We start from the raw sequence: 13085 nt of genomic DNA, 5'->3' as shown, positions 1-13085 counted from the left end.
ATACTGATAATGGTTGGATTGCAGAGGATAAAGTCTTATATTAAAACTAAAAATGTATACGGTGTGTACTTTGCAAACAATGTGCTATGGCTACGTTCACATTGGCGTTCCGCCAATGTGCGTCGCTGTTGCACCGGCGACGCAGCGGCGACGCGCCCCTATGTTTAACATAGGGGACGCGTGCGTTTTTTGGGTGGCGTTTTTTGACACTTGCGTCGTTTACGACGCTAGCGTCGGACGCAAGAAAATGCAACAAGTTGCATTTTCTGTGCGTCCGATTCTCGTCAAAAAACGACGCACGCGTCGCAAAACGCGCGCGTTTTTGCGTGCGTTTGTGCGCGTTTTTTCGTGCGTCGCGCGTTGCGTCGCCGACGCAGGGCGGCGCAACGCTAGTGTGAACGTAGCCTAACACATTTATTTTATGTTTTGTTTTTTTTTTTTACTTTTTTTTGTTTTTGTTTTTTCAAGCTTTTTGAACGGTTACCCAGCTACTATGTACTTCAAAGAAAGTTGCTGCAGCGGCAGGATCGGATTAGCCACCTCCTTGGGGGAATAGATATAGTTCACATTGAGGAACTGCAGCCATTATTGACCATGGAGGAATATTACTCCGTCCTTGATGCGTTCTGCAAAAAACTGCAAAATAGAAGAGTGCCCATTCACCCCCGCAGTTTACGTGGACTGCAGATGATACTGGAAAAGTAAGTGACGGCTGGTATAAGATGCAGCTTCTTCACAGTGACGGCAATTCATACAGCAGTAATTAAAGGAGTTATTTGAGCCAGATGTGTTATAAAAGTGACACAAAACCATACTTTGCAAAGCAAAAAATGAAATCCTAGTCATACCTTCTTTTCTCCTTTGACTTAATGCTGATTCGCTGCAGAGAATATGTGACTTAGCGGTCAGGTACCATGCTTTACTGACATCACCGCTCGGCGCAGAGCCAGTAGGATGGCACAAGAGCACTGACGCTGATTGCATGCTGGCCAATATAAGCAAAGATCAGGGGGATTGTTGCGGAAAAGATGTTTGTTTTTTAATTTTATTTTGCTGGTTTCCTTTTTTATTCATTCAGATGCTCGATAAACATTTATAAAAATAATTTTAAAAATCACATTTTATTATGCCCAAATATCCAGCAAGATTGGAAAAGTGAACCTGTAACTGCAGATTTCTGTTCCTCACACCAAATTAGGGATCTCCACACCACACCAAATCGAATCCATTGTATAATATGTAGTGATGAGCGAATATACTCGTTACTCGAGATTTCTCGAGCACGCTCGGGGGTCCTCCGAGTATTTTTTAGTGCTCGGAGATTTAGTTTTTCTTGCTGCAGCTGAATGATTTACATCTGTTAGCCAGCATAAGTACATGTGGGGGTTGCCTCGTTGCTAGGGAATCCCCACATGTACTTATGCTGGCTAACAGATGTAAATCATTCAGCTGCGGCAATAAAAACTAAACCTCCAAGCACTAAAAAATACTCAGAGGACCCCCGAGCGTGCTCGAGAAATCGAGTAACGAGAATATTCGCTCATCACTAATAATATGCTATTATTTAAAGACCTTTTCATTTTATTTAACGTATTTAGGATATTGGTTCTTGTAACACAAAGTAACGTAAATGCTTCATCAATTCCCCATTTAATAATGTATATGATGTAAGTGTATTAAATATTTATAGATTGCCGTCTTTGCTGGTTACCAGCACCACTCTGGCCCATGTGAACTGAAATTGGACCCTATAGCTCATACAGAGCAGAATAGCTCATTCAGTCTTCTGTGCGAATCGGTCTGTTCACAGACCACAATGCACGGACTGGCTGCAGCTGTCACGCTCGAGTTGAGAGAGCTGCAGCCAGTCCGTGCATTGTGGGCTGTGATCAGACCGAGATCCACGGATGTCTGCATGAGCCCTAAGTCTATGCTTCCTCATGCTGAATCTCATACGCTTACACTGGAAAAACAATATTGTCCCACATAGTATAAGCCAACAAAGCTGAAGAGTGGTCATGTGGGCCAGAAGACGTCCGGAGCTAGAAACCAGGGAAGACTGAAACAAGTGCATTTTAGTACACTTTCACTACATTATATACAGTTATGCTCAAATGTTTACATACCCCAGAATTTGTGCTTTCTTGGTCTTTTTTTCAGAGAATATGAATAATAACACCAAAACTTTTTCTCCACTCATGGTTAGTGGTTGGGTGAAGCCATTTGTTGTCAGACTACTGTGTTTTCTCTTTTTAAATCATAATGGCAACCCAACACATCCAAATGACCCTGATCAAAAGTTTTCAAGCGCACAGTTCATGCTAGACAGCACAGGAATTTACCGGAACTGGAGGCTTTTTGCCAAGAAGAGTGGGCAGCTTTACCATCTGAGAAAATAAAGAACCTCATCTACAACTACCACAAGACTTCAAGCTGTCATTGATGTTAGAGGGGGCAATACACGGTATTAAGAAGTGGGGTATGTAAATTTTTGATCAGGGTCATTTAGATGTTTTGGGTTGTCATTATGATTTAAAAAGAGAAACCACAGTAGTTTTACAATAAATGGCTTCACCCAACCACTAACCATGAGTGAAGAAAAAGTTTTGGTGTTATCATTCATATTCTCTGAAAAAAGGCCAAGAGAGCAAAAATTCTGCCGGGGTATGAAAACTTTTGAGCACAACTGTACATAATAAACTCAGTTTATTTCAGGAGCATACAGAACAATCTGTAGATTTACAGTGTAGACAAAAGTTACCTTTAGCTTTATTAATTTAGGTTTCATCATCCTATAACCAGTACACATTGTATTGAGATTATAAATAAAAAGACTGAACGTGCGACAAAGGAGACCATTGCACATCTGAAGTTATGCCGAGCTATGATAGTCCTTACATACATAGTATTTTTTTTTTTTTCACATCCATTTACACTACCTAAAACCACTGGTAGGACATTAACATTAGGCTGCTAAACCAAATTGTGTGTATTTTCCTATAATATACAGTGATCATTATGTGCCACGGTTACATGAGATGGGACATTTCATCATACCAGCTGCGTGTGACCCACCATCTTTACAATGGTTTCTTCTGGCTCATGCTCCAAAAGCAAGAGAAAAGTTAAAAAGAAAAGAAGAGTAAGTGATAATGAGCTAGAATGTGTCTTTTCTTTGTTTCCTTCTTGACATTTCCCATACAGATGTATTTCTTCTGTAGGATGCATTATTTAAAGGGAACCTGTCACCTCCAAAAAAGCTATTCGCCTGTAGATTATTATTATTTATTATGCTCACTTATATAGGGGTGCCATATTCCATAGTGCTTTATAGACAGTATCATCACTGTCTTCATTGGGGCTCACAATCTAAATTCGATATGTCATTGGATTATGGGAGGAAACCGGAGAACCTGAAGGAAACCCACAAAAACACGGGCAGAACATACAAACTCCTTGCAGATGTTGTCCTTGATGGGACAGCACTGCAATCTCAAGGTAAATAACATTTAAATCATGTCTTGCTCGTTTACTAAAGCAGCAGCTACAGGGAGAGAATGCAGTGATATGCTTCCCTGCAGTACTCACTTTCAGTCACTGACAGCACTGTGCTTTAGTCTCTTCCTGGCACTTTGATTGACAGCCTGCTGTACAGCACATGGGTGCAGCAAGTGTGCCGAACAGACTGTCAATCAATGTGACAGGAAGGGATTACAGCACACTCACTTTGCAGTGAGTGATGGCTATAATGCTCCCTTCACCGTCACAATGACTGGAAACAAGTGGCTGCAGGGAGAATATAACGTAATTTCCTCCCTGTACCGGCAGCTTCATTAAACCAGCCTAACATGATTTCAATGCTATTTACTTGCAGATTACCACCATATCTGTAGTTAAATAGCATTTCTGGAGGCCTTTAAAGCTGGTCATACACTTGTAGGTCTTAGCTCTGAATTACCTTTCAGTGTTTCTATATTTTACACTATTGGGATGCTGGTTGCTAATAGAGTTGTACCACAAAAGGACATTTCTCACTGCATAGGGGATACATTTATGATTACTGGAACCCCACAGATCATTAGAACAGAAAGTTCAAGCTTTTGTTAATGTCCAATATAATAAATCTGGTAAGAAAATTAAAAATGAATTTACTACAAATGCGGCACAATGCTGGCTAAATTTGCTCCAAAAAGTAGTATTCGTGCCATGTGCTAAAATATAAATATGTATTTTTGACCCATTACATCTTTTTTACTCAGTGTCTACAAAGTGCAGTATGGGTTAGTTACAAGGGTTGTGGTTTAAGGTAAGCCTACCTAGATGTCGCATACGTAAAATTGTCTAATATGAAGCATCAAATTTATCATTCAGACTGTGCCACCATTTTTTAAGGCCAGTTTTGCTTTGGTTAGCTATAAGCCTTTCAGATCGTGCTTTGTATGGTCAAACCTGGATTTAAGTAAAAAACAAAATATTCTGATTTATTGCTTAAATAAACCTATTAATTTGTACTGTATTTCCTTATCATTAGACGGCACAAGCAGATATAAATATCTGCATATGAGTGAAGACACATTTATGTATTAAAAATAAACCTGTTTTACAGAAAAAGACCATGTTCACACAGTCAGTATTTTCTATCAGTATTTGTACCCCACAGTCAGGAGTGGAACAATCTCTCTCTCTTCTTCCTCTCAGTCTCTCTCATTTTCTCACTAAACTTGCCTTTCTCCTCATGTTTCTCTTCCTTTCTCTCTCCTCCTCTCTCCCTAGATGTCTATTGGAAAGGGCTGTAACCTGATCTCTCAGTTAGGCTACATTCACACGTTCAGTATTTTAGTCAGTATTTTACCTCAGAATTTGTAAGCCAAAACCAGGAGCGGAACAGTCGGAGGAAAATATACTGGAAACACATCACCACTTCTGCATTTATCACCCACTCCTGGTTTTAGCTTACAAACACTGAGGTAAAATACTGACTAAATACTGAACGTGTGCACGTGGCCTAATAGTTGTGTACGTATAGGACAGTAAGTCACCCTACAGTCTATCCAAATTCAGCTGCCAGTATTGCAAATAATAGGGATAACGTAGAAATAGTACAAAAAAAAAATCTTCTTTTTTACTTCCGGTGTACAATTGTCCTATTTTAATTTACTGTGCCATAGTAAATAAATTGGTTATCTGAAGCCTCAAAATAATGTTTTGTTTTGTTATTCTCCAATTTAAATAGGCTAAAAATCAAGGAACAAGAATTAACCAGCGCATGCAAAGGCAGTGCATTGTTAAGTAGACTGTATAAGGAGCCCAGTGTATCATGCGAGCAGATGATCAGCTGTTGTCGACGACTGATTGGGGAACCTCTGCCCAACTTGGTGGGGATGCATCTGTGCGTCTCTCATTACTACTCTGTGCTGCAAGATGGAGACTTGTGTATTCCTTGGAACTGGAAAAGCTAACAATAACTACCACAATATGACTATTTTCTATATAATTCTATAGCAGTAATAACAAGATAAATCTATATTAGTAGATTGCAACTGCTGTAGTGAAACTATTACCTGTGACAATCATTGGCCCACTAAAGCCACCATACAGACGTTTCAAGGACATTTCCATGATGTCTAAATTATATCATTGCAAAGGATGTGAACATTAATACACTGTATTCAGAATCTGGAAGAATGTGTTCATTAAAAATATTTATTTTTAATATTTAAGGTTGTCGTATATTGTCTATAGTCCTGCAAACTTTTTCTTTAAATTCTTTCATGCTTGAGTTGCTGATAATATGACGTGTACTTTTTTTCAGCTGTGCGAGATTAGCAGGGATTGCACAGAATCTAGTATACAAAGAAAAGTATTAACCGAAATGTAACATAGTTGTGAATTTTGTAATTATTACTGTACAACTGACAATTAGTAGTGACAGATTAACCCCTTCACGCCGCAGCCCATTTTCATTTTTGTGCTTCTGTTTTTTTTGCTCCCCTTCTTCCCAGAACCATAATTTTGTTATTTTTCCATCAATATGGCCATGTGAGGGATTGTTTTTTTGCGGAACGAGTTGTACTTTTGAACTACACCATTGGTTTTCCGACATAGTGTACTGGAAAACGGGAAAAAAAATTACAAGTGCTGGTACATCGCAAAAAAGTGCAATTCCACAATTTTTTTTTTTTTTACCATGTTCACCAAATGCTAAAACTGGCCTGCCATTATGATTCTCCAGGTCATTACGAGTTTGCAGACACCAAACATGTATAGGTTCTTTTTTTTATTTAAGTGTTGAAAGAAATCCGAAGTTTATTAAAAAAAAAATAACAATTGTGTAATTTTCCAAGACCCAAGGCATCTCAATTTTTCTGGATCTGGGGTCAGGTGAGGGCTTAATTTTTGTGTGCCAAGCTGACGTTTTTAACCCCTTCATGACCCAGCCTATTTTGACCTTAATGACCTGGCCGTTTTTTGCAATTCTGACCAGTGTCCCTTTATGAGGTAATAACTCAGGAACGCTTCAACGGATCCTAGCGGTTCTGAGATTGTTTTTTCGTGACATATTGGGCTTCATGTTAGTGGTAAATTTAGGTCAATAAATTCTGCGTTTATTTGTGATAAAAACGGAAATTTGGCGAAAATTTTGAAAATTTCGCAATTTTCACATTTTGAATTTTTATTCTGTTAAACCAGAGAGTTATGTGACACAAAATAGTTAATAAATAACATTTCCCACATGTATACTTTACACCAGCACAATTTTGGAAACAACATTTTTTTTTGCTAGGAAGTTATAAGAGTTAAAATTTGACCAGCGATTTCTCATTTTTACAACGAAATTTACAAAACCATTTTTTTTAGGGACCACCTCACATTTGAAGTCAGTTTGAGGGGTCTATATGGATGAAAATACCCAAAAGTGACACCATTCTAAAAAATGCACCCCTCAAGGTGCTCAAAACCACATTCAAGAAGTTTTTTAACCCTTCAGGTGCTTCACAGCAGCAGAAGCAACATGGAAGGAAAAAATGAACATTTAACTTTTTAGTCACAAAAATTATCTTTTAGCAACATTTTTTTTATTTTCCCAATGGTACAAGGAGAAACTGAACCACGAAAGTTGTTGTCCAATTTGTCCTGAGTACGCTGATACCTCATATGTGGGGGTAAACCAATGTTTGGGCGCACGGCAGGGCTTGGAAGGGAAGGAGCGCCATTTGACTTTTTGAATGAAAAATTGGCTCCACTCTTTAGCGGACACCATGTCACGTTTGGAGAGCCCCCGTGTGCCTAAAAATTGGAGCTCCCCCACACGTGACCCCATTTTGGAAACTAGACGCCCCAAGGAACTTATCTAGATGCATAGTGAGAACTTTGAACCCCCGGGGGCTTCACAAATTGATCCGTAAAAATGAAAAAGTACTTTTTTTTCACAAAAAAATTCTTTTAGCCTCAATTTTTTTCATTTTCACATGGGCAACAGGATAAAATGGATCCTAAAATTTGTTGGGCAATTTCTCATGAGTACACCGATACCTCACATGTGGAGGTAAACCACTGTTTGGGCACATGGTAAGGTTCGGAAGGGAAGGAGCGCCATTTGACTCTTTGAATGAAAAATTATCTCCATCGTTAGCGGACACCATGTCGTGTTTGGAGAGCCCCCGTGTGCCTAAACATTGGAGCTCCCCCACAAATGACCCCATTTTGGAAACTAGACCCCCCAAGGAACTTATCTAGATGCATATTGAGCACTTTAAACCCTCAGGTGCTTCACAAATTGATCTGTAAAAATGAAAAAGTACTTTTTTTTTTCACAAAAAAATTCTTTTCGCCTCAGTTTTTCATTTTCACATGGGCAATAGGATAAAATGAATCCTAAAATTTGTTGGGCAATTTCTCCCGAGTACGCCGATACCTCATATGTGGGGGTAAACCACTGTTTGGGCACACGGCAGGGCTCGGAAGGGAAGGCGCGCCATTTGACTTTTTGAATGGAAAATTAGCTCCAATTGTTAGCGGACACCATGTCGCGTTTAGAGAGCCCCTGTGTGCCTAAACATTGGAGCTCCCCCACAAGTGACCCCATTTTGGAAACTAGACCCCCCAAGGAACTTATCTAGATGCATATTGAGCACTTTAAACCCCCAGGTGCTTCACAGAAGTTTATAATGCAGAGCCATGAAAATAAAAAATAATTTTTCTTTCCTCAAAAATGATTTTTAGCCTGGAATTTCCTATTTTGCCAAGGGTAATAGGAGAAATTGGACCGCAAATGTTGTTGTCCAGTTTGTCCTGAGTACGCTGATACCCCATATGTGGGGGTAAACCACTGTTTGGGCGCACGGCAGGGCTCGGAAGGGAAGGCACGCCAATTGGCTTTTTAAATGGAAAATTAGCTCCAATCATTAGCGGACACCATGTCACGTTTGGAGAGCCCCTGTGTGCCTAAACATTGGAGATCCCCCACATATGACCCCATTTTGGAAACTAGACCCCCAAAGGAACTAATCTAGATGTGTGGTGAGGACTTTGAACTTCCAAGTGCTTCACAGAAGTTTATAACGCAGAGCCATGAAAATAAAATAAAAATTTTATTTTCTCTAAAATGATCTTTTAGCCTGCAATTTATTATTTTCCCAAGGGTAACAGGAGAAATTTGACCCCAAAAGTTGTTGTACAGTTTCTCCTGAGTACGCTGATACCCCATATGTGGGGGTAAACCACAGTTTGGGCACATGTCGGGGCTCGGAAGTCAAGTAGTGACATTTTGAAATGCAGACTTTGATGGAATGCTCTGCGGGCGTTACGTTGCGTTTGCAGAGCCCCTGATGTGGCTAAACAGTAGAAACCCCCCACAAGTGACCCCATTTTAGAAACTAGACCCCGAAAGGAACTTATCTAGATGTGAGGTGAGCACTTTGAACCCCCAAGTGCTTCACAGAAGTTTATAACACAGAGCAGTGAAAATAATAAATACGTTTTCTTTCCTCAAAAATAATTTTTTAGCCCAGAATTTTTTATTTTCCCAAGGGTTACAGGAGAAATTGGACCCCAAAAGTTGTTGTCCAGTTTCTCCTGAGTACGCTGATACCCCATATGTGGGGGTAAACCACTGTTTGGGCACACGTCGGGGCTCAGAAGGGAAGTAGTGACTTTTGAAATGCAGACTTTGATGGAATGGTCTGCGGGCGTCACGTTGCGTTTGCAGAGCCCCTGGTGTGCCTAAACAGTAGAAACCCCCCACAAGTGACCCCATTTTGGAAACTAGACCCCCCAAGGAACTTATCTAGATATGTGGTGAGCACTTTGAACCCCCAAGTGCTTCACAGACGTTTACAACGCAGAGCCGTGAAAATAAAAAATCATTTTTCTTTCCTCAAAAATGATGTTTTAGCAAGCAATTTTTTATTTTCTCAAGGGTAACAGGAGAAATTGGACCCCAGTAATTGTTGCCCAGTTTGTCCTGAGTACGCTGATACCCCATATGTGGGGGTAAACCACTGTTTGGGCACATGTCGGGGCTCGGAAGTCAAGTAGTGACGTTTTGAAATGCAGACTTTGATGGAATGGTCTGCGGGCGTCACGTTGCGTTTGCAGAGCCCCTGGTGTGCCTAAACAGTAGAAACCCCCCACAAGTGACCCCATTTTGGAAACTAGACCCCCCAAGGAACTTATCTAGATATGTGGTGAGCACTTTGAACCCCCAAGTGCTTCACAGACGTTTACAACGCAGAGCCGTGAAAATAAAAAATCATTTTACTTTCCTCAAAAATGATGTTTTAGCAAGCAATTTTTTATTTTCTCAAGGGTAACAGGAGAAATTGGACCCCAGTAATTGTTGCCCAGTTTGTCCTGAGTACACTGATACCCCATATGTGGGGGTAAACCACTGTTTGGGCACACGTCGGGGCTCGGAAGGGAAGGAGCACCATTTGACTTTTTGAATAAAAGATTGGCTGGAATCAATGGTGGCGCCATGTTGCGTTTGGAGACCCCCTGATGTGCCTAAACAGTGGAAACCCCTCAATTCTTACGCCAACACACCCCTAACCCTTATCCCAACTGTAGCCGTAACCCTAACCACAACCCTAACCGCAACACACCCCTAACCACAACCCTAACCCCAACACACCCCTAACCCTAACCACAACCCTAATTCCAACCCAACCCTAACCCTAAGGCTATGTACCCACGTTGCGGATTCGTGTGAGATTTTTCCGCACCATTTTTGAAAAATCCGCGGGTAAAAGGCACTGCGTTTTACCTGCGGATTTCACCTGCGGATTCCTATTGAGGAATAGGTGTAAAACGCTGCGGAATCCGCACAAAGAATTGACATGCTGCGGAAAATACAACGCAGCGTTTCCGTGCGGTATTTTCCGCACCATGGGCACAGCGGATTTGGTTTTCCATAGGTTTACATGGTACTGTAAACCTGATGGAACAATCCGCTGCGGATCCGCAGCCAAATCCGCACCGTGTGCACATAGCCTAATTCTAAAGGTATGTGCACACGCTTTGGAAAACGCTGCGGATCCGCAGCAGTTTCCCATGAGTTTACATTTCAATGTAAACCTATGGGAAACAAAAATCGCTGTACACATGCTGCGGAAAAACTGCACGGAAACGCAGCGGTTTACATTCCGCAGCATGTCACTTCTTTCTGCGGATTCCACAGCGGTTTTACAACTGCTCCAATAGAAAATCGCAGTTGTAAAACCGCAGTGAAATGCGCAGAAAAACCGCGGTAAATCTGCCATAAATCCGCAGCGGTTTAGCACTGCGGATTTATCAAATCCGCTGCAGAAAAATCCGCAGAGGACCAGAATACGTGTGCACATACCGAAACCCTAACCCTAACCCTAACCCTACCCCTAACCCTACCCCTACCCCTAACCCTACCCCTAACCCTACCCCTACCCCTAACCCTACCCCTAACCCTAACCCTACCCCTAACCCTACCCCTAACCCTAACCCTAGTTCTAACTCCAACCTTAGTGAAAAAAAAAAAAATTCTTTATTTTATTATTGTCCCTATCTATGGGGGACAAATGGGGGGGGTCATTTACTGTTTTTTTATTTTGACCACTGTGATAGATTATATCACAGTGATCAAAATTCACATTGGAACGAATCTGCCGGCCGGCAGATTCGGCGGGCGCACTGCGCATGCGCCCGCCATTTTGGAACATGGCGGCGCTCGGGGAAGAAGACTGACGGACCCCGCCAGGATCGGTAAGTATAAGGGGGGGAGATCAGGGCACAGGGGGGGGAGATCAGGGCACGGGGGGGCGTCGGAGCACGGGGGGGGAGGGATCGGAGCATGGGGGAGAGTGATCGGTGTGCGGGCGGGTGGATCGGTGTGCAGGGGGGGGGGATCGGTGTGCAGGGGGGGGGGGTTCGGAGCACGGGGGGGGATCGGAGTGCGGGGGGGTTTGATTGGAGCACGGGGGGGTGTGATTGGAGCACGGGGGAGCGGACAGGAGGACGGGGGAGCGGAGCACAGGACGGAGGGGAGCGGGCCACAGATCGGGGGGCTGGGGGGGCGATCGGAGGGGTGGGGTGGGGGCACATTAGTATTTCCAGCCATGGCCGATGATATTGCAGCATCGGCCATGGCTGGATTGTAATATTTCACCATTTTTTTAGGTGAAATATTACAAATCGCTCTGATTGGCAGTTTCACTTTCAACAGCCAATCAGAGCGATCGTAGCCACGAGGGGGTGAAGCCACCCCCCCTGGGCTAAACTACCACTCCCCCTGTCCCTGCAGATCGGGTGAAATGGGAGTTAACCCTTTCACCCGATCTGCAGGGACGCGATCTTTCTGTGACACAGCATATGCGTCACAGGTCGGATTGGCACCGACTTTCATGACGCATACGCTGTGTCACAGGTCGGGAAGGGGTTAATTATACAATTTTGGTGTAGATACAATCCTTTGATCGCCCGTTATTGCATTTTAATGCAACGTTGTGGAGACCAAAAAACGTAATTCTGGCAGTTTTACTTTTTTTTCGCTAAGCCGTTTACCAATTGGATTAATTCTTTTTATATCTTGATAGATCTGGCGATTATGAACGCGCCAATGCTAAATATGTGGGGGTTTTAATTTTTTTAAAATATAGTTTTATTTTTAATTGGGCGATTGGGGGATGATTTGAACATTTATATACAAGTGCTTCTCACAAAATTAGAATATCATAAAAAAAAATGTATTTCAGTTCTTCAATACAAAAAGTGACACTCATATTATAGAGTCATTGCAAACAGAGTGATCTATTTCAAGTGTTTATTTCTGTTAATGTTGATGATTATGGCTTACAGCCAATGAAAAACCCAAAACTCATTATCTCAGTAAATTAGAATAATTAACAAAAAACACCTGTAAAAAGGTCCCTTAGTCTGTTTCAGTAGGCTCCACAATCATGGGGAAGACTGCTGACTTGACAGATGTCCAGAAGGCAGTCATTGACACACTCCACAAGGAGGGTAAGCCGCGAAAGGTCATTGCTAGAGAAGCTGGCTGTTCACAAAGTGCCGTATCCAAGCATATTAATGGAAAGTTTAGTGGAAGGAAAAAGTGTGGTAGAAAAAGGCACACAAGCAACCCGGATACTTCATCCTTGAAGGATTGTTAAGAAAAGGCCATTCAAAAATTTGGGGAAGAGTCACAAGGAGTGGACTGCTGCTGGAGTAATTGCTTCAAGAGCCACCACACACTGACATATCCAGATCATGGTGTCACGGGGCTACCGCGACAGAGAGGTTCCAGAGAACCGCAGCGCTCTGGGCCTCGTTCACACACAGTGAACAGAAGCTCTTCACCTGTATTCTGACCTGGCTGCTTTGTGCCAGCAGTGCAGGAGTTAACCTTATTGCTGAGTTGCTGAGAGCTGGGTCTCTCTCAGCTGAAGTGGATTTTGTAATCTGATCCTTTATATAGACCCAGTCCTGACTTCAGCTATTGTCAGTGATCAATTCTACTGCCTGGCTTGGAGGTTGAAGGAACGTAGTGTTGGAGGTTTATTTACAGAAATTGGTGTCTGCAGTTAAACCTGTTTTCCTTCCTAAGTTTATTCCTT

The 13085-nt window shown here is 42.1% G+C and overlaps 1 protein-coding gene across 3 annotated transcripts in view; it reads left to right on the top strand.

The window, feature by feature from the left end:
* Positions 1 to 5715, top strand: part of TCAIM (T cell activation inhibitor, mitochondrial) — an 80965-nt gene extending 75250 nt beyond the window's left edge. The window contains exons 9-12 of one of the 3 annotated variants that reach the window (XM_069730036.1): positions 469 to 701; positions 3011 to 3142; positions 4260 to 4306; positions 5234 to 5365. In XM_069730036.1, coding sequence (XP_069586137.1) covers positions 469 to 701; positions 3011 to 3142; positions 4260 to 4305 — 411 coding nt within the window. In that variant the 3' untranslated portion in view covers position 4306; positions 5234 to 5365. Of the gene's footprint in view, positions 1 to 468; positions 702 to 3010; positions 3143 to 4259 lie in introns of all 3 variants that reach the window. The other 2 variants (XM_069730034.1, XM_069730035.1) reach the window with 2 other exon arrangements.
* The last annotated feature ends 7370 nt before the right edge of the window (positions 5716 to 13085 follow it).

Source organism: Ranitomeya imitator, chromosome 6, assembly GCF_032444005.1.
Source record: "Ranitomeya imitator isolate aRanImi1 chromosome 6, aRanImi1.pri, whole genome shotgun sequence".
Taxonomy (NCBI): domain Eukaryota; kingdom Metazoa; phylum Chordata; class Amphibia; order Anura; family Dendrobatidae; genus Ranitomeya; species Ranitomeya imitator.
This window is presented reverse-complemented; position numbering and strand designations above follow the sequence as displayed.